Source organism: Pollicipes pollicipes, unplaced genomic scaffold, assembly GCF_011947565.3.
Source record: "Pollicipes pollicipes isolate AB1234 unplaced genomic scaffold, Ppol_2.1 Scaffold_5724;HRSCAF=6776_pilon_pilon_pilon, whole genome shotgun sequence".
Taxonomy (NCBI): domain Eukaryota; kingdom Metazoa; phylum Arthropoda; class Thecostraca; order Pollicipedomorpha; family Pollicipedidae; genus Pollicipes; species Pollicipes pollicipes.
Genome location: NW_023596746.1, coordinates 1,459,882 through 1,487,375, shown reverse-complemented (window position 1 = coordinate 1,487,375; position 27,494 = coordinate 1,459,882). Strand labels below are relative to the sequence as shown.

Here is a 27,494-nt window from a genome sequence, read left to right as displayed (position 1 = left end):
ATTTGCACGCATAGGTGTAGGAATGCTTCGAAAAGTGGGTGGGTGGGGGGGGGGGGGCAAGCTCAGGGTGTACTCCACGAACTTTTTCTGGAAGGCGAGCCCGATGACCCGCGGGGGGGGGGGGTGGGGGGTAGGGATGGAGATTGTTTTCGCTCTTTATTCAGATGCCATGGCTGGTATGCATCTAGAGCTGTTTATCACTGGTGCACAATCTTGCCTATTCGACTCATCCGTCATTTGGCAAATAAGGGTATCCAGCTTCCCTAAATTATTCGTCCATTTTAACATTGTCTTTCCTGGGGAGACGAAATTCCACGAGCGGGTAGGTATTTTGGGTCATTAAGGAAGCATATGCCTTCACAGTGTACATGCCGAAACACGGCATGGATATAGGCTGGTGAAAATTTTGAAAGTGGATCGATGGCTCACAGTGTGCTAGATTTTTCAGGCGCCTTCATTTCGCTGGCTGCTTTTCAAGAGATTTTAGGCGGAAACAAATTCGGGAGATTGAAACTACTAGAAACAATGAAAAAAGCCATAAAAATAGAGATCCTCTATTTAGAATCATGCCACATAATAACGCCCATCTGTCATATGTTCCTTATCTGGGCCCTACTCCTGTCCGCCGGCGGCGGCCACTGCCCTGGCCCGAGTGTCTCCCGCATGACTGACTGCGAACTGATCGTATGGCTGCCTTGTTGCATACTTTTGGACAAGCGTTACTACTACATGGTGTATGAAACGTGTTGGACACCCCCAACGGTGTCTTTTCCGAATTATCTTCCCTCACGCCACAACCTCGCAGAAAAATAGCCTCCGGGAAGCTGTCTGCCTTAGGTATGAATTGGCCCAACGGACACTTCATTGCCCATCATGCAACGTATACGACTTGATCTGCTTTTGTGTGTGGGCAGGGGCGTAGCCAGAGCCTTGCCAAGGAGGAACACAAGGTTGACAAAAGCCCATCTTATGGTGATCCTCCCCCTCCGATCCCCGCATATGGCTTACTTGTTAACAAGTGACACGGCTTTCTTCGTTTTATTGTTATTTTTACATTGTAAACAGAACAGAAACCAGGGGCTACTGTGAGCTTAATGCTGCGTTTTGAGGTCAATAAACTGCAGAAATCAGGCGCTGGACAACTGCATGGAAGAAATCACCGGCGCTCTTAATTTACAATGTTTAGCTGACTCTTTCTAAACCGATAGAATTCAGAAGCTTTGTCAATTTGTTATCTGGGTTCTACAGGCATTGGGGACATCGCGAAGGTAGATTGTAGATCGATATGTGTGATCCAAATGTGAAGACGAAAATTTGGTTGCAAATCGAGTGGTCAACAATGTGCATTAACATGGCCAAGCCATGTTTGTCTGAAGATCTTCACCATTCAGTTAGAATCAATTAGTGATTAAACTCATGTAATATGTTTTTCAACAGGCTCGCTCGCAAATCTTAGCAACAAAAATCTCGACACCCGGCGTTGCAGTCTCCTTAGTCCGCGGATAATTAGCCCAGTAGCTAATGTTAAGTTGTGACCAACGGGTGGACGAAAATGACGACGCTTCTCATAGAGTACCCTTGGACGCTTCACGACATCAGATCTTGTACTTAGACGGCAGTCTGAGGGCATAGTTCACGCGTGCAATTTTTAGATTGATGAAAAGAACGGATTGGCCCCTAAAGCACCGTGAAGTGGGGCTGGAAGCTGGTGGCTGAACTGGAAGAGGGAACGTAAAATCTTTATTTTTCGTGTTTCCACAGCTATTTATCTGTCCAGAAGACAGATTAACACGGCACCCGCAGTCTGGTGGCACTTGCAGCGGCCGAAACTTATCGGTTTTGCGGAAGTTGAAATCCAGACCATCATTGCCCTTGCTCTCGAGGTTGCGGGCGGGCATGTTCAAGCCTTTTGATGTAATTTGTTTCAGTAATACATTCTAAGAAATGAACATTTTCAGGCAAACATGGCATGACCTTGGTCGTTTTTTAAATTCGTTTTGATCCGGGCTTTTCAGCAATAATGAGAGCCCCACTCTACCGAACAGTAATGAGACCCCTTACTCCCTTCCGGGCAAGGGACATCTTGAGTAGAACACCAGGGGTACATTACCGTTTCTGGCCAAGGGCTGAAGGGCCATTCCGTCCCATCGCGAAGTGTCTTCTGGCTATCTTTCTGGTGGCACGGGTCGGGATCTCCTGGTCGACCCGGAGGTCATTAGAGGATATATCATATCACATTGTTCCCATCCCTGACACGGGAGGCCTTCTGATCCGCGCAATTAGCCCTGGATCAGCACAGGGGCCTTCACTGACGCAACAACATCCCTGATCACCCGCAGGCAGTCCGATAGTTTCACATAGACTCCAGTTCCATGTTTTTCTGTGTTCTTTAGAGATATTGAGTTCTCCCTGACTGTAGATTGCAGATGAAATGGGGTTCCTAACTCGTATTAACATGGCTAGCCCATGTTCGTCTTATAAAGCTCAAGATTCTGTCAGAGCTGATTACTGATAAGAAAGCTACGTAATATGGTGCTGAACAAGCGTGCTCGCGAGTCATAGCAACAACGGCCTCGACGCCCGGCGTTGCAGTCTCCAGGCCATGAGGCGTCGGCCTTGCGGCTGTATCACTGGTCAATGAGCAAACGAAGAAATGACTCATCTTAAGGGAGATGGCTGGCAAACTAGACAAATCGGCATGCATGTTTAATACAGTAGACCCCCCTGGAATGCCATGACCCCCTGCCCCCCCCCGTTCCTACCCCCATGTTTGTACGTCACATTTTGCATGCCGTACCGTCATGTGGCACATCATATGAGAGGCAACAGCTCATTACATCATAGAATATGCATTGTTAAGCATTCCTTGGTCTTGGTGGCACCTTATGACGCTGTTTGTGGCGTTTTAGAGATATGTCATATGTCCCATTGTTTGAGAGCCTCTGGAATGTGTAAATTCAAATACCGCAAATTGCCACCTGGTGAAAAACTGTATACACAAATGGTACAGTTTTTTGCCCAATTCCAAGGTGATCGAAGTAGTGACTCTGCCATTTTACTGACATGTAATGCATATATGTTAATACGTGTGAAGCTGTCACTTCCAAGATTTGAATGCCTCTAGAAGATGAACGTTTCAACGTCGTACTATAATATTTGGTGGCCACGTGAAACCATGTAAGGTGATTATTTGTGGCGCATCTCAAAACAATCAGAGAAGTCCGCGGATGTGTGAAAACCGACATCGAATGTGACATTTTTTATTTGTACGTCACATTTTGCATGCTGTACTATCATATGGCACATCATATGAGAGGCAACAGCTAATTACATCATAGGAGATGCATTGTTCAGCATTCCTTGTTCTTGGTGGCACCTTACGACGCTATTTGTGGCGTTTTAGTGATATGTCATATATCCCATGATTTGAGAGCCTCTCGAATGAGTAAATTCAAATGTCACAAGTTTCCACTTGGTGAAAACTGTGTATGTATATTGCTCACATATGTGCCAAATTTTAAGGTGATCGAAGGAGTCTCGCCCATTTAGCTGCCACGCAATCTGAATATGTTAACGCGTTCGAAATTGCCATTTTAAAGGTTTGAATGCCTCTGGAAGGCGAACGTTTGAATTTCACACTAAAATATTTGGTGGCGAGGTGGAACCATGTAACTTAATCATTTGTGGCGAATTTCAAAAGGAATCAGAGGAGTCCGCGAATGTGTGAAAACCGACATCGAATGTAACATTTGTGATTTGTACGTCATATTTTGCATGCCGTAACGTCATATGACACATCTTATGAGAGACAACGGCTAATTACATCATAGAAGATCCATTGCTCAGTATTCCTTGGTCTTGGTGGCACCTTACGACGCTGTTTGTGTCGTTTTAGTGGTATGTCATATATCCCATTATTTGAGGGCCTCTGGAATGCGTAAATTCAAATGTCACAAATTGCCACTTGGTGAAAAACCGCATACACACATGGTACAGATTTTTGCCCAATGCCAATATGATCGAAGGAGTCTCCCGTGCATTTAGTTGGCATACAATGTGTATATGTTGACACATGCGAAGCTCTCATTTCCAAGGTTTGAATGTCCCTGTAAGGCGAACTTTTCAATGTCGCACTATAATATTTGGTGGCTAGGTGGAACCATGTAAGGTGGTTATTTGTGGCGAATTTCACAGCAATCAGACAAGTCCGCGAATGTGTGAAAACCGGCATCAAACGTGACATTTTTGATCTGTGAGTCACATTTTGCATGCCGTACCGTCATCATATGGCACACCACATGAGAGGCAACGGCTAATTACATCATAGTAGATGCAATGTTCGGCATTCCTTGGTCTTGGTGGCATATTACGACGCTGTTTGTGTCGTTTTAGAGATATGTTATATATCCCATTGTTTGATGGCGTGTGGAATGCGTGAAAGGAAATGTCACAAGTTGCCACTTGGTGAAAACTGTGTATGTACATGGAACATATTTGTGCCAAATTTCAGGGTGATTGAAGGAGTCTCTGCCATTTTACTGACATGAAATGTGCATATGTTAACACGTGCGCAGCCGTCGTTTCCAAGCCTCTGGAAGACGGAAGTTTGAATGTCACAATCTAATATTTGGAGGCTAGGTGGAGCGATGTGATGTGCATGTTTGTGCCAACTTTCAAAGCAATGAGAAGAGTCCGATTTTGAGTGACTTTGAGCTTCTATGGTTCTTTACTGGCGTGGTTTTAAATGTCGCATTTGGAAAATGCAATCTCATTAATTGGAATGTTTTGTTCTATCAACAAACCAAATTGGGTCGAAACCTGTGTATTTGAATCACGATTCGGATACTAAATACGCAGCAACACCCAGCATTTGCGCAGGACAGATTCAGCCCCTGACCTAAACCGGCCGTCCCTACCTCTAGTCTGCGGCCGCTCCGGTCCGCACACGCGACCTCGGCCAGGTCACGTGGACAATGGCCCGGAGGCATAAACACAGCCGGCCGCGCCGGTTAACCGCTGACCAGGCCGCACCCGCGCGGCCGCACGACACAACCTGTCGAGTCCAGGAAGGTTCACCAAGCAATGACCTTGAACGACCTTGAACTTTGATCTTTAATAACTCCTTTGTTTTTTGGATGTCGCACTTAGTGACTTGTATATTCGTCAATGGCATAATTAGCTCTATCTGTGAGCTAAAGTTGCCCGAGTTGCGGCAATGATCTTGAGGCTCTCCTCATGTGAAATCTAGTGACGAAGCAGCATTTTCCAACAAAGTATTTCCCCAATTTATCTTGACAACGCCACAAGAGATGCACTCAAGAAAGTCAATTTTGATATAAAAGAACAAAATTTAGTTTTTTTAGCCGATGAAGATCATTAAATCAGACATCAAATTCCTAATTTCAGTTGGCTTTAACGAACAGTGTAACTCGTAATAGCTCTATCGGTGCGGCCGGTCGGGTTTGTTTGCCTGCTGGCGGAGCGGCCGGGTGGTGCATCGGGATTGCAATGTCGATGGCGGCCCCGACTGCCGTTGTCGTACTTGACAGAGGCAACAACACCACGTGTACTGTGAATCTCCACGGTAAGTAACCTATTTTTCCGCTTAGCAGTGCGGAAGTATAATATTCAGGGCGTCTGCCCCGACAAGGGCTGCGTCTGTGCTGCGCATTGTTTGTCTCCAACCGGGTCAGTTGCCTCACCTGAGGCTCGATGGGCGGTTTTTTTATAAACAGGAAAATGCCCTAGCAAAAAATAGTCTGGAGTGGTTCTCTTTGTCCATGCTTTTTATGACTTTTATGGTTGAGGAATTGTGTAACCAAACTGTTCATGTGGTATGGTTTTCAAGTCACCTGCACCTTTTAGTATATTTAAAGCTGTGTTAGATTCAGCCTATGCCCCTACAATCATGAAACCCAGAAAGTATGTTATACCAACCCCAACAAGAAAATGATTGGGATGGATGGGAATGAATACTATTTTGCATGCATGTATATAATATTCTGGAAGAAACATGTCAACTAAGCATCTACATATTGGGATTTGACTAAATTCAGTGCCATGAATGGGGGAAGGACCATGGGTATCTCTTTCATTTGTAGTTCTTGTGAGGGCCCTGCCCCCTCAACCATGTTGGTTTGGGCTGCCCTATGTTGGGTTGGGGCCTTCCTCCCAATGTTTTTGGCTGTAACATAAAAATAAATATAAAAACTGGCCATCACATCCAAGAGTATTTCATTTGATCTTACTGCATAGCAGGCTGACCATGGAGGATGCAGCAGGGTGACTTGATCCCCACAAGCTCAAAATCATTTTCCCAAATAATGGGTAACTGAAGGGCATGACAACTAAACCACTTCATGGATGCCATGTTTTGCCCATCAAATGTTTCTGCAGAAGTGACATACCTATGGTAAAGAAACTTGAAGCGAGCCTCAGAAACTATTGTGCGAAGCATACTCTTCAGTGAAAAGTAGTTTAGTCTTGGCCTTTGTCTGCCCTTCATAGTTGGCCCATGTTTGATGAAATTAGCTATACTTCTAACCTCATTGATTTTGCCATGTCACTTTTACTGCTCCATGTTGCTATGTTGGCAATATCTTGCCAGCTTTTGGCAAATTCTCCTGTAGCAATAAGCCAGTCAGTGAGTGGTCTTTGTTTCCAGAATTATGCCTTGTGCCTTAAAACTCATTTTGTTACAAGGGGCTCCAGAGAATTCACTTAGCTTAAAAGTCATAAGATGAAGGAACTATTTATTAATTTATTATTATTAATGATAATTGTTAGGATTTCAGGTTGATGCACTGGAACTATGGTCACGGATTGGGCATGGCCAGGCAGTCTAATTTTATTTACATATTTAATGAGATAATCAAGGCCCCTTACCTCCATCATGCCACTTATTCAGTCCTCTAGACATTTAGAGACCCAACTCTTTGGAGTGCCCATGAAATGATCAGAGTCTTTGAAAAGGGGAGGTTGGGATTCAAAGCAGTTCATAATGCTGACAATGATCTTTGTGCTTGGGTCTGTAATAGGGTTTACATAATTGTCTCAGGATCTAACCAAAAAATCAATGTGAGGCCCATAGGTTCTGAAGTAGCTCTCTGATATAATTGCTCCTGAAACAGTCAAGAAATGTCCTAAATCTTTCAAAGTAAGGCTGGGGAGGTAGCTAGGTGCATGCAACACAGCCATAACTTGTTAAGTCTCTGTCTAGAGATTGTGTTCATTGTTTATAGGAATTATTACTGGGTTTTCTGTAATGTGAAGATGATGAGGTACTTGTGCAATATGATAGGGTAAGTGATACAAACTGCTTAGTGTACAAAGGTCAGACTGGATTGGAACACATTGTTATTCACAGTACCCTCACATTGACTTGTGACAATGTGTCAAATGGATGAAATATATGTGTCTGTATCCTAAAAACAAAATGACTTTTTTGCCTTGAGCTAAGGAGAATAAATATACTGCATGCACATCCACCATGCCAGTGTCTATGACAGCAATATGATGACACAGCTGTCTAGGTCCAGGCTTGGGCATGAGTGCTGTGCCCTGGCTGCTGTGGGTCAAACAGAATGACATCTGACAGCATGTACCTTTTGCTAAGTTCATCCTAGCTAGTTATTTTTAGGTGTAATTTGTTCTTGCATATGACCACTGTGTGCGTCTTAGGCATCCACAACCATTATAAGAAAGTTTTGACTATTGTCTCAGCAAGTGTTTGAAAGTTGTGTGTAGTCATGTCTAAAATCTCAATGCCACACAGGGGCTGTTTTGTTGGAATGGCTGCATTTGCTGAGAAGCACAAGCATATGCTGAGGGTGTTTGAGCTTGGATGTTTTCATGCTTTAATTTGCATTTTCTTATACTGATCTTGATCATAGTATAATGATTGTATCAGGCAGTTGGCATGGTAACCCCATCTCTCTAAAAAGTTCTGACCTTATGCCCTTGGCCATGGTGTCAAATAACAAACATTGAATATCTGATAAACAATTAAGTTCATTGGAGCTCTTTTTCTGCAGATTTATTTATGCCCTAGCTTCAACAAAATGCACTTTGAGTTGAAAACTGCAGCACTTTGTACCATCATTGTATTCCTAGAAAAGTTATTCTCATCATGCATTTGAAAGCATTTATTTATTGAGGAGCAATTGAATGCCTTGGGGATACTACAAACATGCCTTATTCCAATTCTATGGTGTGTGTGCTCTTAACTAGAGATACAGAAGCTGGGTATGACATGTCATATACACGCTTGCTTCCGATGTTGAGTCTAGAGGAGCTGCTGCACGCCAAATGTGCGCTTGCTCCTGGTGTTGGCCCAAAGTGACTGCTGCATGCCAAATGTGCACTTGCTCCCGATGTTGATCCTAGAGCGGCTGCTGCGTGCAATATGTGCACTTGCTCCCAGTATTGAGCCCAAAGCGGCTGCTGCGTTCCAAATGTGCGCTTGCTCCCGATGTTGATCCTAGAGCGGCTGCTGCGTGCAATATGTGCACTTGCTCCCAGTATTGAGCCCAAAGCGGCTGCTGCGTTCCAAATGTGCGCTTGGTCCCGGTGTTGATCCTAGAACGGCTGCTGCATGCCATGTCCAAAGTCCATTAGTTATCTTTTAGACACCAGTGCTGTACTTGGCCAAGCGAGATCCAGTAAAGCTATTTGGATCGTCAGGATATTGTAAGGATGCTGGTTAGAATGGTCCATGGAAGATTGCCGCGGGAGATTAGGGGCGATTAGCGGTGACCGTGGGAAGTTCGCAGAACAAGGGCGCAATGGTGGACATTCATTGTCATACAAGTCAAAACTCTGAAAATTCAATATTTGTTATGTGCCTGTATGTTGGCACCATTCCGTGAAACTTGGGTGTGAAGCAAAGAAAGCATGATTATGCAGCAGGCCTTTCACAAACTAGACTGTTTTTTTTCCAAGTTTCCAGCATTTGTCCTTTTAACAAATGCGTGTCACAGCTTCTGCGTATCATAGCGCTCTGGGCATTTTGAACAATGTTTTGTTTGCTCTGCTTGTGGCTGATCACATTATGAGCAGAATCTCTGCCCCTTCTGTTGCAATTTTATTTATGTGCAACAATTCATGTGTGCACATGGAAGTACACTCTGGTTGATGTGCAACGTGGCCTTGAAGGTTTTGTCGATTCATGTTAACCATATGCGTTGTTTCAGGTGCCACAGTTGTATCATGGCGCGTTAACAACCAAGAGCAGCTGTTCGTCAGGTAAATGATTATTTGGACGGTGTGTTTGTGTTCGCAATCCATAGCATCAATTGTTTTGAAGTGATGTCTTTGTAATATTATGGGTTGCAATATCTTGTACTGCTCGAGAGGACTCGCATCAGTCCAGCGGCCCGGTGTATTGTCAGATCTTCAATTTGTAATACACACATGCGCACGTACACGCATACGCATGTATATATATATATATATATATATATATATATATATATATATATATATATATATATATGTATATAAACATGCATGTGAGAACCATTCCCGAAATCTTCTGTCTGGCGTAAGTCTGTTTTGAACATTCAGCAGTCGTCATTTGAAATTTGTGGGGCGAATCCTCGAGTGGTGAAAACATTGTGTGAAAACTTATGAAGTTTTCTGAACTATTATCGCCATTGCATTGCCTCCCACCCCTGTACCCGTGCAGCTGGTTCCGTTTCATTCCTTGAAGTGTGTTTATTCAGGTATTTGAGCGCGCTGAGCACTGGGGTCATATGGCCCCCACAGTGAGTGTGTAGCATCAATAAGTGAATGCACTATTGTTTTCAGCAAACAAGCACTGTTTGACGGGAAGAAGGCTATTCGTGGTGGCATTCCGATAGTTTTCCGTGAGTACTCTTCGCCATTATCGGATGGCGTATTTGGCGAGACATAACGACGGCTGGAGCAGGAATCGGTCGGGGACGTAAGCGGTTGCTTGGCCTGTCACGTCGCTCTTTTCATGACTGCGTTCTAGAGCCCGGTCCGTGATCTGTGGTCATTGTCGTTCCCAATTTTCGTGGGGATTGCTATTTGCCCCTAACGAGTGACGTAGTTTATGTGATGGCTACGCGACATCAGTGTTCGGCACTCGTGCCACCTGTGCATGGGGCGTGCGCCTGCGCTCTGGCGCGTGCTGCTGCTCCGCTATGGCCGCTCTGACCTGCTGGGCCCGCGCCGGGCAGCCCACTTCGGGCCGTGGCCGCTGGGGCCGCAGCACGGGTTCGCGCGCACCAGCCGCTGGCACCTGGAGAAGGCGCCCGAGCGGCTGCCCTCGGGCGACATCGAGGCCATCTTCGTGCTGATGGACAGCGAGTACACGCACCAGTTCTGGAAGTACTCGTGAGTGTCGCGCCTGTCCGCGTCGGACTGTGCGGCCGCGGAGCCGCCCTCGGCCCCCGGTGGCAGTCGGGGCCGGTCCGGCGCCCGCCGCCCGCCGCCCGCCGCTGGCCGGTCCGCTGTCTGTCCGGTCCCGCTCCCCGGGCCAGCCCCGCTGTGTCGAGGCGGCGGCGCACCGCGTCACGCCCGGCTCTCTGCGCTGTCATGCCCTGTCATGTCCGGCTCGGGTCTGCGGCCGTGACCTTGGCTGCATGCCCGGTGGTGCTGCCTCGCTGCCGGTGTCAGGTGGCCACTGTCCATGTGAGCTAGAACATGAAGCGCACTGGGCGAATACGATCAGATTCGTGCAACTGGTTCGCATCCATGCTATTACGCAATGTCAAAAAAAATGCGTCCGATCTTGTGCGCATGATAGCACACATGCGACTCTCCCGTCGCCTGCTCACCCCACTCCGTCCCTACCCTCCCCTCCCCTTTTGCAATGGTCCTTGTGTCAGCAGCCGCATGCCACCCCTGCCTGCCGTTCCTTGCCGCCGTGCACCTGACGCGCTGCGCTGTCCGTGCCTTCGGCAGGTTCCGTCTGACCTACCGTCTGATCCTGCGCGAGAAGGAACTGCACTTCAACATCGGCGTGTACAACCCGCTGGGCTCGCAGGACACCTTCAGCTTCACGCTGCTGCTGCACACCTACTTCAAGTGTCCGGACGTCAGGAAGTGCCAGATCACCGGCATGCACGGCTGCACGTTCATCGACAAGGTGGGTGAGATTGCCGCCGGCCGCGGCCTGGGGGCTGCTGTGACAGTCTCTATCACACCATACGGGCCATTGATCACGGAGACGTGTGAGCGGTGCTGGCTTCGCGATATCCTCGGCGAAGGCTGCGGTGCGTATGTCTATTTTGGGCGCCGTAAGGCGTCAAAGAGGGTCATAGTACTCGGGATGATTACATGGGATGAGGAAAGGCGCTAGCGTAGTTTCCACAGGTCTGCTAAATTGCCGGCTTGGAAGCCTGATGAAAGGCACGTTTGGTGACCCCAGAACCAGGCGTGATCGAATAAGGCGGAAAACGTCCCGTCTCAGGCGGTGCTGTCGCTACCCGCTCGCTCACGCCTCATGCTGTTTGGGTGAAACCGGACACGCCTTATCTACAACTGGGCGGACATGAGGCGGTTTTCTCGGCGTATCGCCGCCGCCGCCTCCGCCGCCTGGCAGAAGGGCGCTGCGGGGGTGGCGCCGGGGCGGCGTCGCGTCGACCAACGGCTGACCGTGGGCGGAGGATGTGGCGCTCGTGCGTGGCCCGCTCAGTCTGTCGTCCCCCAGAGATCTGGCTACCATAGGCTGACTGTCGACAGGCGGATGCGTTGGAACCTCATGGATGTATGTAGGGCTGTCTAACCGCTTGTATCGCGTGTCGCTGGCTTGAAGTGCTGGCCAAGCATGTACGGTTGTTCCCGGCTGGTGTCCGTGCCCCTCCGGACCTGACCATGGCCGGGCCAGGCCGTTGTGTGCCAACACCGCGGTCGCTAACCGTGTCGCACTGACGCGTGACGTAACCACGAGAGCGCGTGCCGGCCGGCAGACCCGCGACGGCGCCGTGTACCAGGAGGGCCGCGACGTGGTCATGATCAACGAGTGGACCGACCGCATCTACCAGAACACGCCGCAGGAGCACATCATTACCAACGTCGTCTCCGGCCGCAAGATGCGGATACAGAAGTTCAACCTGCCTGACACCGGTGCGTGTGCTGGGGAGCGGCGCGAGCTGACGCCGCGGAAGGGCGGGGACCGGCAGGCTGGCGTGAGCTGTGTGTGCTGGGCTGTCCGGAAAGAGCCGGAAGGTGACTCACGTGGTCCCGAGGGAGGGTCAAGGTGTGCGTTGTTTGTTGTTCCAGACGTTTGAATCTCTTCGGGTAACGTTCGCCCTATGTATTTGTGCGGTTATCTAGAACTCGTCTGACCCTGGCTTCTCATTGTTATCATTATTTTTTAGTGCTTTGCTGAATGGTGTGGACTCCTTGAGAGCCTTTCTCTGTGAAAAGCGGCGTGCAGTGACGCCCGAGGCGAACGGTTTCACGGCGGCATAGGTAACGATACTAACAGCTAGAAACACTGACCAGAGGTCTTAACTTTTGACGTGAGCGTTACGCTTCATCATCAGCGGCGTGCAACGCCTTGAGAGCCTCCTCACATATATTCTGTGCTCCATCCTCAGCTGCCTTAAGCTCTTGGAAATTGACGTGTGATTTCCAATGTGCTTTTCCCAGTGGTCTGGAACCCGTGGGAGCACAAGGCCAAGGAGATCGCCGACTTCGGTGACGAGGAGTTCCCGAACATGATCTGCGTGGAGGCGGGCAACGTGTCCACGGGCATCATCCTGCCACCAAACACGGTGTTCGAGGCCTCCCAGATCCTGCAAGTGATGTAGGGCCAACGACTCGGCGCATGGTAATAATGGTCAGCTCAGGAACTGTTGAACTCTGATTCTTTACCGGTAGGCTAGTGTTGAAGCTTGCCGGCGGCGGGGGCGTGGCGGCGCGCGCGGCGGCGGCCGCCGTCCCGGCCCCGCCGCGCCGGCCGCCGCCTCCCGCCAGCGCCAGGCCCAGGTCGTCTTGTTAGCTACTGACCGCGTGCGAGCTTCGCTTCGCAATTTTCTCTGTTAACCGTATGTTTGGTCGACAAGCGTGCGTGGTGCGAAGGCTCTTGTGCGTATCTGCCCGCGTGCGGACATTTTGGCTTTCCTGCGCTTTTCGTGAGGCTGGCTGAGCAGCTTGTTGCGTAGGCGCGCGCTTGGCGGGGGCGGCGCGCGGCGCGGGGGCCGCGAGGCGGGCGGCCGCGCCCGCTCGCCCGGCCGGTCGGTAAAGTGGCGCCGCGCGGCCGACGCCGCCGGCGCCAGCGCCCGTTTGTGATAGCGCGGAGCCTAGCGTCCGCGTCTAGACCTAGCCGGGCGGCGGCCGCTCGCGCGCCCGCCGCGCCGCCCCGCGCCGCCGCTTCTGAAGCGGGCCACTGCCGCCGGTGTGTGACACTCGTGAGGGCGCGCCGCGGACAGGCTCCATAGCCGGACGGCCCGCGCGCGCGGTGCCGCCGCTTTTTAGATGCATTTAGCCGGGGCACGGGCGAGGTGCGCGGCCGAGGGCGGACACTACAACAATCTCAGGGCAGCGACAGTGGCGTACACGGGGCGGCCGGCCAGCCGGCGAGCCCGTGTCGCAGCTGGCGCGTCTGATCAGGCATCGGTGCACTCCAGTGTCGGCGCCAGGCGCTGACGCCGTCTGATTCGAACCTGCATGTTTACTTCTGAACTAGTTTGTAATGGCTAGACTCACGTGTGTCGTACCCCCACCGTTAGTGCGGCCTAGGGCGTGTCTGATCTAGTGCATATGCCGCTACTCAGAATGGAAACGGTAGGCTCGTTGCACAATCCATTGTGGTATAAAAACAGAGTAGGCTAGTTTGGTGGGACCGGGGTGAAATTGTGTAAATTTGCCGACCCGACACGGCTGTATGCAAAAGCATCGCTTGCATGCAAAACGTCTGTTTTCTTGAACTTTACTTCTGTTTACTTCGGCGCGGGAAACTGAATGAACGGTTGATCTATGTGGTGATTATTAGTTTTCCTATCGACTGGTTCGCGCGTGAAAATCAGCGGAGTGGCGGGAGGAAGGAAGGAGTGATTGTTAGGATGGGTATAACCCGTAATATTGTGCATGTTATAGAAATGTATTTTTTCTTTCAAAAATCCAATGAACTAATAAACGAATGGGCTAGACTGTATTTACTGGTGCGGTGGAGCCGGAGGGCGTGTTCCAGAGGTGGCACGTGCCCACGGTGACAGTTGCTCCGCCGCTGGGTATCCGGTGGCCGGAGCGGTCGGCGGGACCGGAAGCTCGCCGCTTCCGCCATCAGAGGTCAGCGCTCGGCTGCGGGGGTCCGGGCGCCGGCAGCCGGGTGGCATGGTCTGCGTCTGCGGTACACTCGAGGCGCCGAATGTGCCAGACCAAGCCCCGCATCGCCGCAGGCTGCCCGGGCGGACAGATAGGCTACAATACATTGTGGAACGCTCTTGACTACCGGCGTTCCGAGCGCCGTGTTCTAAGGCATCTACTAGACTTCCCGCGTGTATGTCCCATGCGACAACTACGTCGTGCCTGCTGTCCAGCAGACTGTCTGACGTCTGTGTGGAGGCCCCGGTGGGGCGCCGTGCCATCACCCGGCTCTGTATTCGACCCGTTACCCGTCGCGAGGGTTGTGGTCTGTTGACTACAAAATGAGTATCGCCTCCAGCTGACAGGTCGGGCTGATTGTGTCTACCTGAATCCAGAATGGACACCGGCTTCTGCGATTGCCTTTTCGTCGTCCATTTTAGAGCCCTGGAGTTCAACATAGCACCATGCGATCGATTCAGCTTGCATTTTGTCGCGGCTCCCTTCCAGGTCCTTCGTTTTACGACTGGCTGCCCAGTGTGCATAAGGGGGAGACTGGTCACCCTCAATAACACTTGATGGGAACGCTGAACAACGTTGAAACGCAGTGTCTATGGGCAGTCACCCAAAATGATAACGCCATTTGGATGGTTTTGGAGTCAACTGTTGCAACGCGATAATCGGTGGTTGGTGAGAATGTATTCAGTGGTCACATCTCGGCGGACCACCCCACGCACCACGGCGAACTGCCGCACGCAACACCGACAGAGAGACCCACCCCACGCGCCCGAGCAGCACCTCTTATACCATACCCGCAACACGATCTGCTTGCGACTGGCCGGCGCCACCGTGACGTACCGCCCCGAGCCGGGATTGTTCTCCTCACTCAGACATGAGTCTTCGCCCCACTCGCCTTACATGCTGATACACTGACCCGGGGCATGGTCCACCGCTACAGAGAGATGCAGCCGCGATGTTTTTTTCTGCAATAAAACCTAACAGAGCTTTGCCGTCAGAGAAGCCTCCGAAAGTTCCTGGAAGTTTAGCACCGGTTGCAGGGGCGCAGCCAGAGCCTTGGTAAGGGGAGGGGCACAGGATTGAAAAAAGGCTCCCTTATAGTAAGAGTCCCCCCCCCGAAAAGAAAATCGCCGGGTGTGGCCCACTTGTTACTGAGGACATGTTTTCCCTATATATTGCGCATTTTATATAAGGCAGATGCTACCACGAGATCCATTCTGTCTCCAGTTTGTAGGTAATAAACAACCAACATTGAGCGTTAAATGGCCACGAAATAGATCGCTGGCGCTCTTCATTTTATAATAGTCCAGGGGACTCATTTTGAACCGATAGAACTCAGAAACTTTGTCAGAACTTGTATCTGGGTTGTACCCAAATAGCAAGGATTCCGTGGATGTAGCTTTAAGATCAAAATGGGGCAGCAAGTTCCATTAACATGTTCAGGCCGTGTTTGTCTCGATACCTGCAACATTCAATCAGCATTGTTTAGTGGTGCAAATTATGTAGCGTAATTCTGAGCATGCGCGCTCGCATATCTAAGAAGAAAAAAAAACTCGACGCCAGGCGTTGCAGTCTCCCTAGGCCGTGCAGCGTTGGTCTCGTGGCTTACACTGGGCCGTGGCCAACAGGTGGATGAAAATAGTGATCCATTTAAAAGAAGTACCTTTGAACGCTTTGGACACCAAAACGTGCATCCAGATATATTCGGCGCGTGTATTTTATCTGTGCGGTTTTTAGATCAATGACAATAATATATTGGTCTTTACAGCACCGCGGGGTGGCGCTCGAATCTGGTCGTGGGACGGGAAGAGTAAATATACAATTTACATTTGTCGTGTTGCTGTAACTGTTAATCTGTCCAGAGCATATATTCAGTTGTAAAATGGGTTCGCCCGGTGTTATATTTGAACCGTACGAACCAATTTTGAAAGACATTCGGGAACATTTTATCGTCATTGTTGCGCGCCCGGCGCCCACCCCTTTGCGTTACAGCACCTAACGCCGTTCGGTTTTAAGAAAACTGCGACCCAAGCCATCGCTATCCTTACTCCCCGAGATCACGGCCGTGCCATTCGGGCTTTATGACGCACTCAGCTGCTGGGGGCCGCAGCAGCCTCGGCCTGGGGCCATACGGTGCTGCCAGCCTCTCACCCTGGCGGGAAGGGCGGGCACCACGGGGGAATGGAACTCCGTACCTGTGGTTTCCCAGACGCGCAGCGGTTAACACAGGCGCGGGACCACTACACTATCGGTACCCGGCGTACGGGCTCAAACATTCTCATGATATTTGTTTCACTAGCTAGTTTCACTTTCACTAGCTGTTTCACTAGATTCTGCAACAATAATGAACGTTTTCAGGCAAACATGGGATGGCCTTATGCGTTTTCAATTCAGTTCGACCCACTCCATTGAGTTCTAGTGAGACCCCTTATTTCTTTCCGGCAAAGGGGCCCCCGTGACTACAACTCTGCGGGGCACATTGTTGTTCCCGGTCAAGAGCTTAACGGCCATTCTGTCCCACCGCGGTGTGTTTTCCGGCCGTCATTCTGGCGAAGAACCGTCATTAACGCAACAACATCCCTGCATACCGCAGTTGGTCAAACTATTGGCACATAGACCGCAGTTGGGCTTAACGGGCCCATGCTGAAAAAAGAGTCAAAGGGCCCACCGTTTGGGAGTGGGGTACCTTGACTGGCACGGGACTCTTGTAGTACCTCAATGTGAGCACTCATCATAAGTTCTTGTTTCCTTCAGTTGTCAGAGGGCCCCGACCAACGCAGGAGACCCTCCGCCTTCTGTCATTAGACCCTCTACCCATACCCTCCACCATGAGACCTTCTACCCATGCCCTCAGCCATTCGGGCTCTCGTCCCCGTCCCCACTGAACAAATCTTCTCCTGACCGATTCGAGGTCAGTGTGCCGTGTTGGGCGCTGTGAACCTGACAGTGTGCCGTGTTGGGCGCTGTGAACCCCTGAACGATACAGAAGCCTGACCGATGTAAATCGTGGTCCTGGCCTTGTCCCTGCTTGGGAAATGGACCCCAGAACTCAGACCAACACGGAGCTGACTGCTCGTTGTTCCTGATCTCCGGCCGAAATAGAGGAACGCTCTGTCTCAGCGGCCGCTATCGGTGCAAGAGATCATCTCACTGGCATTTGAGGTCACGGTCCTACGGGCAGGGCCCTTAATGTGAACTGCAGCCAGTCCTTCGGCCCTTCAGCTTTCCCATCGGGCCCTTGATCATTTGTCTCGAGGGACCCTTCGGCTCCTCTTCGGGCCCACTCAGACACCGCTCCGACTCGGGGCCACTTAATGTCAGCGACCCTGAACATAGCAAATCGCGGACCCCGACTTCGTTTCTGCATGAGAAATTGGTCTCAAGGGCTCTGACGGATGTTGAGCCGACGGTTCGGTGTTAATGGTCTCTGACCGACTTAAATAACGGCATTGTCTCAGGGGTCCCTGAAGCAGTGCAAGAGGACCTCTGACTGATATTTCAGATTACGACCCTACGGGCCGCGACTCTTTATGTGACCTACAGCCAGCTCCTTGGGCCCTTATGCCTTCCAACCGGGCCTTTGAAAGTCGGTTCCAATGGGCCACCCGGGCCCCTCTTCTGGCCTCAGCAAAAACTACCCTTGGTCTGCTCGGGGCCCTTGCGAGTACCAGGCCCTCTTTTAGGCATTGTGGGTCCCTAACGAATACAAGGCCCCCGACCAGTGTAAATCACTGGCCCCGGCTTTATAGCTGATTGGGAAATGGGTCCTCAGGCCCATACCGACACGAGGCCGACTATGTGGCACGGTGGTACCTGATCGACATACAGGCCCATGTCGACTCAGGGGGGTCCCCGATCGGTGCAGAGGGCCCTCTGACCGTTATTTGAGGGTCTGTCTTGGCAGGTCTGGACCCTTGAATAAGACTCTGACCAGCCATTTATGTCTTTAGACTCTTCAATGGGGCCCTTGATCGTCGGACCGGGTGGGCCCTCTAGGTTCTTCGGGCCTGCTCGAGCACTGCATCTGGCTGACTAGGGAACCCTTGACAACACAGGGCCCCTGTTGGGCGCTGTGGGGCCCCGAGCAATGCAAATCGCTGGCTCCGGCTTTGTCCCTGCTTGGGACAAAGCTGGAGCCATGACCCTTAGGCCCTTAGGCCCATGTTGCCACATAGCCAGGTGTGCGTTACTGGTGGCGTCTGACCAAAATAAAGACCCTTATCGACTTAGTGGGCCTCTGATCAGCGCGCAGGGCGCTTTGGCTGGCATTTGAGTGCCCGGCCATTGAATGAGAGCTCTGACTGGCTTTTCGGGCCCTTCGGGCCCGCAAATAGGACTCTTAATCGTTCCGAGGGGTCCGAAGTGCCCCTCGGAACCTAAAAGGGCAAGTGCGCCTGTGTTCCGCCCCCCCCCCCACGCCTGCGCTACCGGCCGGTTGTCCTTTGAAATAATCGACTCTTGGTGTCGTAACTACAGAGCCTGGTAGACCATCTCTTGGTCGCATGCGTCAGGTAATATCTTGTCCAGCACTATTCATCAGCTGTTGCAACAGTTGCGACAGATGACGAAAGCTGCGTGTGTGTGACAATTATCTGCCCGATACCACCATCTAACGACCACTGCTGTCCCGGTACAGATTTGGCGGCGCCGGTATTCCCCATGTGTAGAGTCCTGGAGGATACGAACCGTATTACAGGGGAAATTTAGTTGGTGAGTTACCAGATGGTTTTGCGAATTATACACGTGTCCCAACAACCTTTGGACCAAAATACGTGTGTAAATAGCAGTACAACTTGGCGTCTGCTGCCAAAGGCCCGACACTGGCCTTTGAGATGATCTTCGTGAGTTTTGCCTGCCGTTATTGCATGTGAGCATCAAGCTCAATATGGGTTGAATCGTGCCGAATTTTGAGCAGGTGCTGCTAAAATATTTTGGTTACTTTGCATGTTTTGCCATAAACATTTAAAGCATGATAATTATCTCAAAGCATTAGATGGTGATGTGCCAATACAAGTGACTCTGTGTTTTAAACACAGAATTTGTGAATTTATTGTGTCAATTTTGTACCTTGAAATATTCAGCATGTCACTGTTATGCTGTAAATCTTTATCATGACTGGATGTGTTCACAGTCTGGCCATATTAGATCCATTTTTCAAAATAATTATGACAATTGTCTGTATGACCATTTGCTGTTCATGCAACCTTGAATGTGAGATAATCATCAATTGTGACAATTTTTGCTGAATGCCGTGCTCCCCTTAAAAATCCTGGCTGTCTCCCTGTCCCTGGCAGGACCTGTGTTCACATGCCAGTATGCATCACAATCCCCCTGTCCTTTTATGACAGGTTCTAAAACCAAGGTCTTTGACTCTTGACGCTATGTTTGTGATCCTTGTGCTTTCAACCAGCAATCCTTCATGCTGCCCCAGCCTTGCCACAATTCACTCATGTGCACACCAGAACCGGTATAAACTCGGCTGTTTTTTATCTTGTGTTGAAACTGTTGTCCCCAGGAATCTGTGTGCATTGTCAGGCCCAGGGGCAATACATAACCACTTAGGTGTGCATATCAGGCCACTTGCATGTAGGTGAAGGGTTCCAAGAGATTCCACTTCCAGCTTTTGAACATGCCATATTAAATGTGCTCCTTTCCAGACACTGTAAACATGGACTTTGATGAGGTGGATGCAGGCCTATTTCTAGGTAAGCCCTATTTCTAGGCAAGCATATGTGGCATCCAAGTCTGGAATGTGCAAAGGTCGCTCTTTGGTGTAAAGTACAGCGTTTGCCAATGAAGGATAATTTTTTTGCAGACTGTGCCAAACCTACTGCAGCATTTTTGCTAGCTGTGAGACATAATAGTTAGCTACAGGCTGCTGCATTAACATGTAAAATTTTTGTGCAGGTAACAACAGCTTAATATCACAAGGTTATGCCTTCTCTGTTCAGCTTTTGGACATACTGTGCTTTGGTATGACACAGTGGAGCTATACTGTAATCTTTGAGCCCTGATAGTGGCACATGCTCTTTTTCTCGACTTCAGGGAAGACCTGAACGGGTTATTGAGATTTTTGAACTAACAGTCATATATCCAGCATAGAAAAACTGTGTTTTTGGTGTCTCTCTCTCTGATAATTTTTTCTCTACTTCTTCCTGCTTGTATTCTGTTCTGGCAGGAAGCAGAAGAGCCCTGAAGTCCTTTCTGTCCTCTCAAAGTGGTGTCACGCTGTCTGTCCTGACAGTGGAGAGTGAGGACCTCACTGAAGTCCTGCAGGAAGTGAATCAACACTTGTTTGTCCAAGGTACACCATGATATCTACTTGTAGGGCTGGCATACTTGTAGGGCAGCATGCACTGGCATAATACTGCAGGTATTTCACATTGCAAAAATGATTAGGCATGAAGACATTAAGCCTTGAGCCATTGGTGCACAGAAACATGCCATGATTGCACAAAGGAAATATTGAAACCATTTTCACCATACCACCGTTGCAGTGTGTGCCAGTATTGGTCTGAATTGTGCTCTCTGAGGTGATATTCGTGATGCGACTCTGGTGGCTAGGAATATACCTGTCCACAGAAATTAACTTCAGACTTGCTTGAGTTGGGATGAGGGAACCTGCCCGCCCTCACAATAGCATGGGTGGAACTGGCAAACAGTGCCACCTGCCTGTGGCTGCATGGGCCATTCAGGCTGCTGGGGTGTTTGCTTTCAGTGGATGACGTGAAAGATGGCGACCTGCTGTCTCACTTTGATGATATGCTCGCCTTCATTGAAGACGGACTGCGCGACGGCGTAGTTTACGTCCACTGGTAAGCTGCTCATCTTTGTAAATATATTTTATGTGTTGTAGTGGCATTAACATCGGATACAGAACATTGACGAATGGAGGAACGGTGCTGTCACAAGTGGTCAGCCACTCATGGGTCAAGTGTTCCACGCTCGCTCCCGCCTCTACCGCGTAAGACTGCTGTGACGCCCCGGGATTACCTCGGACGCCGCCCGATGCCTGGCGCCATCTGTGCTGACCTCCGTCCCCGCCCGGGGCAGCCGACACGGCGTGTCCCGCAGCGCGGCCGTCTGCGCCGCCTTCCTGATGCGGCGGTACGGCCTCGACCCCGGCCAGGCGGTGGACAGGTCAGTGCCGCCGCCGGTCCGGATGACGAAGCGGCTCGGGCGACGTCAGTGGCGTGCCCACAACGCTGTGAGAGGCCGTGGAGTTTGCTGGAGGCGGCTGAGGAAGTGGTGCGCCGCCGGCTTCCGGTGCCGTGTCGGCACGTTCTGCCGCTGTCTGTGGGCTGTTCGGTCGTCCTACCGCCACCCATCAGTGTCAGTGACACGAGGGCCGTCCTGCCGCCGTCTGTCAGTGTCAGTAACACGCTGGCCGTCCTGTCGCCGTCTGTCGGTGTCAGTGACACGATGGCCGTCCTACCGCCGCCTGTCAGTGCCAGTAACACGATGACCGTCCTACCGCTGCCTGTCCGTGTCAGTGACACGCTGGCCGTCCTACCGCCGGCCGTCGGTGATGCTGCGGCCGTGCCGACAGGCTGCGCCTGTCTGAGTCAGTGACACGCTGGCCGTCTTGCTGCCGTCTGTCGGTGTCAGTGACACGCTGGCCGTCCTGCCGCCGGCCGTCGGTGATGCTGCGGCCGTGCCGACAGACTGCGCCTGTCTCGGCCGTTCGTGACGCCGAACGCCGGCTTCATGCAGCAGCTGGAGCTGTACGCGCGGCTCGGCTGCCGCGGCAGCCTGCAAAAGCCCATCTACCGACGTTACCGGCTGGGCGTGGCTGGCCGAGCCGCGGCCGCAGGTCAGCGGCGTCGCCCAGCCATGCGCGACAAATTCTGCCGGGAAAGAGCCGTGACCCGTCCGGGGTCGCCGCCAATGTGACCCATGATCTATACCTGTGAATTGTGGTCTGCGGTCCGTCCTATGTGCTGCATAACTGACTGCGGCTGGCTTCTTCTGATAAATGATTACTGAATGTCTGTACTGTCCTCGGGTAATGATTACCAAGTCATGATTACTGAATGTCTGTACTGTGCTGGGGGCGTAATGACCATGTGGGTATCACCTTGGACACCTACGTGGGTAGCCCGGGTTTGAATCTCAGTCGCGCTATGGCCTCGGAGCGTTGATATGGCCAGTGCAGTTGCTGGTGCTCCATAAAAGGGGCGTGACGACTCCGAGTCTGAAGTCCGGAGTCCCGAGTTCCGAGTCCCAAGTCCCGAGTACGAGTCCTGAGTCCTGAGTCCTGAGTCCTGAGTCCTGACTGCGAGAGAGCGCGTCGCGTCATGTTCTACAATGGTAGCTGCTGACTGCCTACTGCTAGTGCTCTCCACTGTGTGAATGTGATCAACGGTCTCGGACCAGCCAGCCGCCCATCTCACGAAGGGCACCGTCCTCCGCGTCACGCCGGTGCCTCTGCGCCGGCCGCTGGCGCGAGTGATCAGCGCCACGCCGTGCCGGCAGACCCGGCCAGCCAGTCGGCGCTGGTGACGCCGCTCGTCCTGCCCGACCCCGACATGGCCGGCGCTGTTGCTGCTGTCTATAGGTGTCGCCAGTGTCGCACGGCACTCTTCTCGCAGCTGAGCGTCGTCGACGGCCAGGACGTCGAGGTCAGGACAGAATGATTACCCCCGGTCTGTTGTGCTGTGGTCGTCCGCACGTTGCAGACCCAGCTGACGCGCTGTAGCGTAAAAATACGCTTTTCTTGTGTGGTTGCAGCATCATGAAGCACGATTCGTTTCGTTCATATGGCGCTGCGGCACGATTCGTTTGCCTCACTCTGTTTGCGGAGCCATGTTTAAGTCTGGCGCCGTTTTGACTGTGTGCGGCCACCGGGCCAGCGTGAGGCAGCGTGTCCCCACTAGAGGACGCTCATGGTCCTGGACGGCCCGGTCGTTCCAGAAGCCAGACTCAGGCGGCGACGGCAGTCTGCGGGTGCTGCCGCTGCCCTGGATGGCCGGCGTGGCGGGTCAGCCGAACGGCAGGCTCAAGTGTCACAAGTGCTCCTGCAAGCTCGGCGCCTTCTCGTGGGCGCCAGGTAACCGGGCGACCGCGGCTCCGGTGGCAGACCTGGTCCCACGTCAGAGCCCGACACACTCCCGACAACTCAACAACTGCTCCGACGACTCGGTGCTCATTGCTTTGTACGGACGGTGTTACGCGCAATTTCATGTGTTATTCTCTTTCCTCTCCGCATCATTTTAGTCCGTTACAGCTGGTGGCAAAACAAAACGCATAGGTAGTACCGCAGTCCCACCTGATCTGAGTTCTCACAGAATGTGGCCTCTCGGCTCTCTGTCAATCCCAGGACAGGCAAACGGACACCGCGAATCAAATGTTTTCTGAGCGCAAATTTATTTTATGTGAAAGCGAGTCTGCATTCGCCATTTAGCGGGGCCGCTATGTTGTCCCTTGAGTTGCATCAGGTTCCCCGCACAACAAAACGCATTTCTTTAAGTCACAGGTTTTTCTGTAATACAGAGATTTAACAAGCCCAGAAAATGAATTCAATTGCCATGCAATAATGTTTGTGACAGTAAAATGAGATCCTTTGAGGCATCTTTGTCAAATGTTACCGTACGATAGATACAACTGAATGCCTGTCATTGTTAAGAACCGCGCTATGGTTAAAGCTGTGGTTTTTTCAAGATCCAATCCAAACCTTTTGAATGGATAGACTTTGGGGACCAGCGCTCACGCCCAGCAGTGTTTGTTGTGCGAGTTGCGTGACTCACGCAACAAGTTCGCCTGCCTTCCGAGCGCCTTCCTTCCGATCGTGGATTGGAAGGCAGGCGAAGGAAGGACGGTTGACGAACTAGCGGACCGTGTCGCACTGACGGACCGTGTCGCACTAATGGACCGTGTCGCACGCGGACCCAAAAGACAACAATCTGACGCTGGGACCTAAGCCCAAACTTTCGAAATATTAGCGCCGGCAGGCAAGACTATTTTGTTGACGGCTGACGTACAGACCCTTTGGATGTTAGCGATTTATTTGCATTCAGACTGTTGTTATGTAGACTGCTGGTTTACAGACCAAGCCGCATATCGGGTTTGCAAGGTATATTAGGAGACAAATAAGTGGCCCAGGCTTGGAGACTTTCTGTCAATGCCGATGTAAATGGCGTAGAAGGCGTATCGCAATAATAAGTGACATATAAAAGGCGTACAACAAAATTCCAGAACTTTTTTTAAGCGGTTTGAAACTTTGGCCTTGCAACCGGAGGGGCTCCATCCAGTCGCTGCTTGTACAGGGTGCGAGCCGACGCCGGGCCTGCGTTCAGCGTGACAGCGCCGCCTGCGCCGCTGGTGGTGCTCCTCCACGCGTGCTGATGGGAGTGGCCAACCAACACGAGCAAACCGGCGCTTGTGGTGTTTCAGAGCCGCAGCCGGCGCTGCTGGGGCTGCCCGAGCCGTCGTTCCGGGTCACACGGTCCCGCGTGGACCGCTGCCTTCCTCGAAGCGCGACCTCGTGACGGCGGCTGGGCGTCGGATACAGTGTCGGTGTCAGCGTCGGCGCTCCCGATTAAGACGTGAAAGTGGAGGAGCCTTACTTGTTAGCTTGGGAAATACAGACCTTGCTTTGGAACACGCATTGACTTAGTGTTGATCGCATTGAATCGAACAAGCCATCTCGAACAGATTTTCAAGAATAGGAAGCGTTGACCCGCCGCTTTGGTTGGTGAACATGCGACAGACCTCCCCATATTAGCTCATCCGTGACGGCGACCCGAGCATCCTTAGGCGTGGCGCACGAGGCGCGCTACGACACCGATCGCGCAGCGCTTCGTCACTGGAGCCAACTGGAGGCATGTCCGTAATTATGGTGTCCGTCCCGTGATATCTCAACATGCTCGCAGCACGGAGCATCCTGCATTTCGCGGGATTCCTTGCGAACCACTTGCTGGGTGATGATGTGTGGTGTGATGCTCGTGGCACAGATTTACAGCCTGGAAGCCGTACTGACCGGGCTTCCTTAAGTAACCTCCCTCGGCGAGCATTTAACCTTCCTGCGACCGCAGTGCTCGCCCGCGCAGTGTCCCTCGCGACCATTAGCAGCACAACTGCCACTGCCTCGTGCGACGCCGCGTCCGGGGCAGTCGGGTGACGGCCTCCAACACGGGGTCCCATCGGAGACAAGGGCGCCGGTGGTCAGTGCACCGCCCGGAGTGCAGCGAACGTCACCCCGGCGGCTCCAGGGCAGAGGCGGTCCGGTCAGACCTGTGTATCCCACGAGGTCTTCCGGTAAGGGCTCACAACGCCGCTCGGCGCGGGGCAGCGATCGCGGCGCGTCTGCAGCGCACAGAGAGGAGCGCTGAGCGCCGGGCGCGGGCGGACGCAGGCCATCAGACCTCCGCCGCCAGCCGCACTAGCACAGTGCGCCGCCCACGGACTGCGAACCGACCATGACCGCAAAGCAGTGCAATTCTATGTACGTTTGTACAAAACGTGGACACATTTATTAGGGCACGTACAATACAGTACATATTGAGTATACACCATACAAAACGGGGCTGGGGCCGAGAACGTAACAGCGTCCGCGCCCCCCAGAAATCACAATTTGAACAAAAACCTCGCGGCCGCGGCGCGTAGCCCCGCCGCGTTGCCAGCGCCCGGCGCAATCTGTTTCTAGCGTCGCGTTCCGCCCCGTCCAATGCACGCGCAGGATGCCCAAAACTTAATATCCGTGCGTGAGAACATCGCAAACATCCAGCCGGCTGCTGTGAGGAAACGAACGGGCCGTCGCTGACGCGTCGTCGGTGCAAATGAAGAGGGCGCTGCGGTCGGCGGGGCGACGCCGCCGGTCGGCGCGCTCCGACCCCTATTTACACCCCGGCGCCGGCTCGGCCGCCCCACCGCCGCTCGAGGCGAGATTCTCGCACCAGTAGTCGCCCGGCCCGCCGTGTCAGCGCGCCCACTGGCGGCGCCCAGTGGGCGGGACGCGATTTGGGTGACTGCCGTTCTGCCGGAGCGCGTCCCCGTCCGACGAGCAGGTCACATGCAGAGCCGCAGCCCGGTGGACGGCATGCGTGTCAGGTCAGGTCGCGGCCGGGTCATCTGGACGCGTGTGGGACCACCGTCCAGTGGACAGGACCCGTGCCGGGCTGCCGCCCGGTAGACGGGCCCGTGCCAGACCACCGTCCAGTGGACGGGACCCGTGCCGGGCTGCCGTCCGGTGGACAGGCAGGTCGCCTCTCCGGCCCGCGTCATAATATCAGGGCGCAGCCGACCGCCGGCGTTCGCTCGCCAACGATCACACGCACTCCACGCCAGCTCTGAAACAGGCCAGGGGCAGCATATAGCAGCGGCCAACAGACCAGACCAGACCCACCGACAGCATGTGGCAGCAGGACCGGACGCTGGGTGACGTGCTGCAGGCAGACCCGACTCTCGGCCGCCGGAGCCAATACGTCGGCCAACGCTCAACAATAGGCCGACCTGGAGCACAAAAAATTCACCCAGGGACTGAAATTGAAGGGGAGACAATGGCGCACAAAAGGCAATTGTTCTCCGCTCGCGAAACGATGACAGGAGAAATGGGTTGTGTTTGGGTGCGCTCCGAGATTGCGTGGGAGAACCGCAGAAAAGCGCAGACCGACTGGTGATGCAGACCCTCGGCCACCGACAGACCAGCGGCTCCTATCATCCGACGGCCTGGGCTGATCAGGCGGATCCGGGCCACGGTCTGCTTCGGCGGGGCCGGGCGCGGGGGAGGGGGGGGGGGGGGGGGACAGCCCGGCCCTGACGTGACCGGCCGCGCCGCCGCCATCGCGCTCCGTCTAATTTACAGGCGGCCCCCCGTGGCGCACTGCTCCCCGCTGCGACCCGCCGGCTGCACGGATAATGAACATTTACCTGGAAGGCGGCACAACAGCGCGCGAGCGGGCGGCCGCGTGTTTTTGTGGCCGCGGCGTCCCGCGCTCCGCCCGGGCCGCGCGGTCCGGCCGAGCGACCGACCATCGAGCGGGCCGACCGCCGGCCGCCGGACCGCCGGATTCGATGATGGATCGCGCGCCGGCCCGTGATGAATGTGCCGGCGGGCGGCGACGTTCGCACGTCCAGCGGTGCGGGGCGCGCCGAGCGGTTAGCGGCCGGCGGCGCGCTGTCACCGGCCGAGCGTGCTGCCGGGCGGCGCGCCCGCACCGGACCGGACCAGACCGGACCGGACCGCCGGCCGGCGCTGATGG

General features: G+C 52.8%; 3 protein-coding genes across 11 annotated transcripts in view; 2 read left to right on the top strand and 1 right to left on the bottom strand.

Annotated features, from left to right (window-relative positions):
• Positions 1 to 5,492: 5,492 nt before the first annotated feature.
• On the top strand, positions 5,493 to 13,164 carry LOC119102618 (putative glucose-6-phosphate 1-epimerase). The gene is made up of 7 exons (XM_037226061.1): positions 5,493 to 5,584; positions 9,192 to 9,243; positions 9,808 to 9,866; positions 10,203 to 10,359; positions 10,930 to 11,113; positions 11,937 to 12,093; positions 12,622 to 13,164. The coding sequence occupies exons 1-7, from the start codon at positions 5,509 to 5,511 to the stop codon at positions 12,780 to 12,782; spliced, it is 846 nt and encodes a 281-aa protein (XP_037081956.1). The 5' UTR covers positions 5,493 to 5,508; the 3' UTR covers positions 12,783 to 13,164.
• On the top strand, positions 12,718 to 24,912 carry MKP-4 (dual specificity protein phosphatase MPK-4). 4 transcript variants are annotated; one of them, XM_037226060.1, is made up of 9 exons: positions 18,927 to 19,005; positions 19,953 to 20,000; positions 20,474 to 20,599; positions 21,014 to 21,110; positions 21,349 to 21,435; positions 21,960 to 22,108; positions 22,771 to 22,916; positions 23,209 to 23,344; positions 24,688 to 24,912. In XM_037226060.1, the coding sequence occupies exons 2-9, from the start codon at positions 19,964 to 19,966 to the stop codon at positions 24,780 to 24,782; spliced, it is 873 nt and encodes a 290-aa protein (XP_037081955.1). In that variant the 5' UTR covers positions 18,927 to 19,005; positions 19,953 to 19,963; the 3' UTR covers positions 24,783 to 24,912. The 4 variants fall into 4 exon arrangements, with proteins under 4 accessions (XP_037081953.1, XP_037081955.1, XP_037081952.1 ...); XM_037226058.1 differs by lacking the exons at positions 18,927 to 19,005; positions 24,688 to 24,912 and adding an exon at positions 12,718 to 12,802 and having other exon boundaries at positions 23,209 to 23,984; XM_037226057.1 differs by lacking the exon at positions 24,688 to 24,912 and having other exon boundaries at positions 23,209 to 23,984.
• An 820-nt stretch (positions 24,913 to 25,732) lies between these two features.
• The window catches only part of LOC119103804 (homeobox protein extradenticle), a 70,323-nt gene continuing 68,561 nt past the window's right edge, over positions 25,733 to 27,494 (bottom strand). For all 6 annotated transcript variants that reach the window (XM_037227463.1, XM_037227459.1, XM_037227462.1 and 3 more), the window contains exon 9: positions 25,733 to 26,582. The gene's annotated coding sequence lies outside the window, so the exon portion shown is untranslated. The remainder of the gene's footprint in view (positions 26,583 to 27,494) is intronic.

Bases quoted from the DNA above. Each gene is read 5' to 3' on its own strand.
- LOC119102618 (XM_037226061.1), top strand. From the start codon at position 5,509: ATGTCGATGGCGGCCCCGACTGCCGTTGTCGTACTTGACAGAGGCAAC. The intron at 10,360-10,929 runs GTGAGTGTCGCG...TGCCTTCGGCAG, and splicing joins CACCAGTTCTGGAAGTACTC to GTTCCGTCTGACCTACCGTC. The intron at 11,114-11,936 runs GTGGGTGAGATT...GCCGGCCGGCAG, and splicing joins GCTGCACGTTCATCGACAAG to ACCCGCGACGGCGCCGTGTA.
- MKP-4 (XM_037226058.1), top strand. From the start codon at position 19,964: ATGGACTTTGATGAGGTGGATGCAGGCCTATTTCTAG. The intron at 21,436-21,959 runs GTCAGTGCCGCC...CCGTGCCGACAG, and splicing joins CCCGGCCAGGCGGTGGACAG to ACTGCGCCTGTCTCGGCCGT. The intron at 22,917-23,208 runs GTCAGGACAGAA...CGGTCGTTCCAG, and splicing joins TCGACGGCCAGGACGTCGAG to AAGCCAGACTCAGGCGGCGA.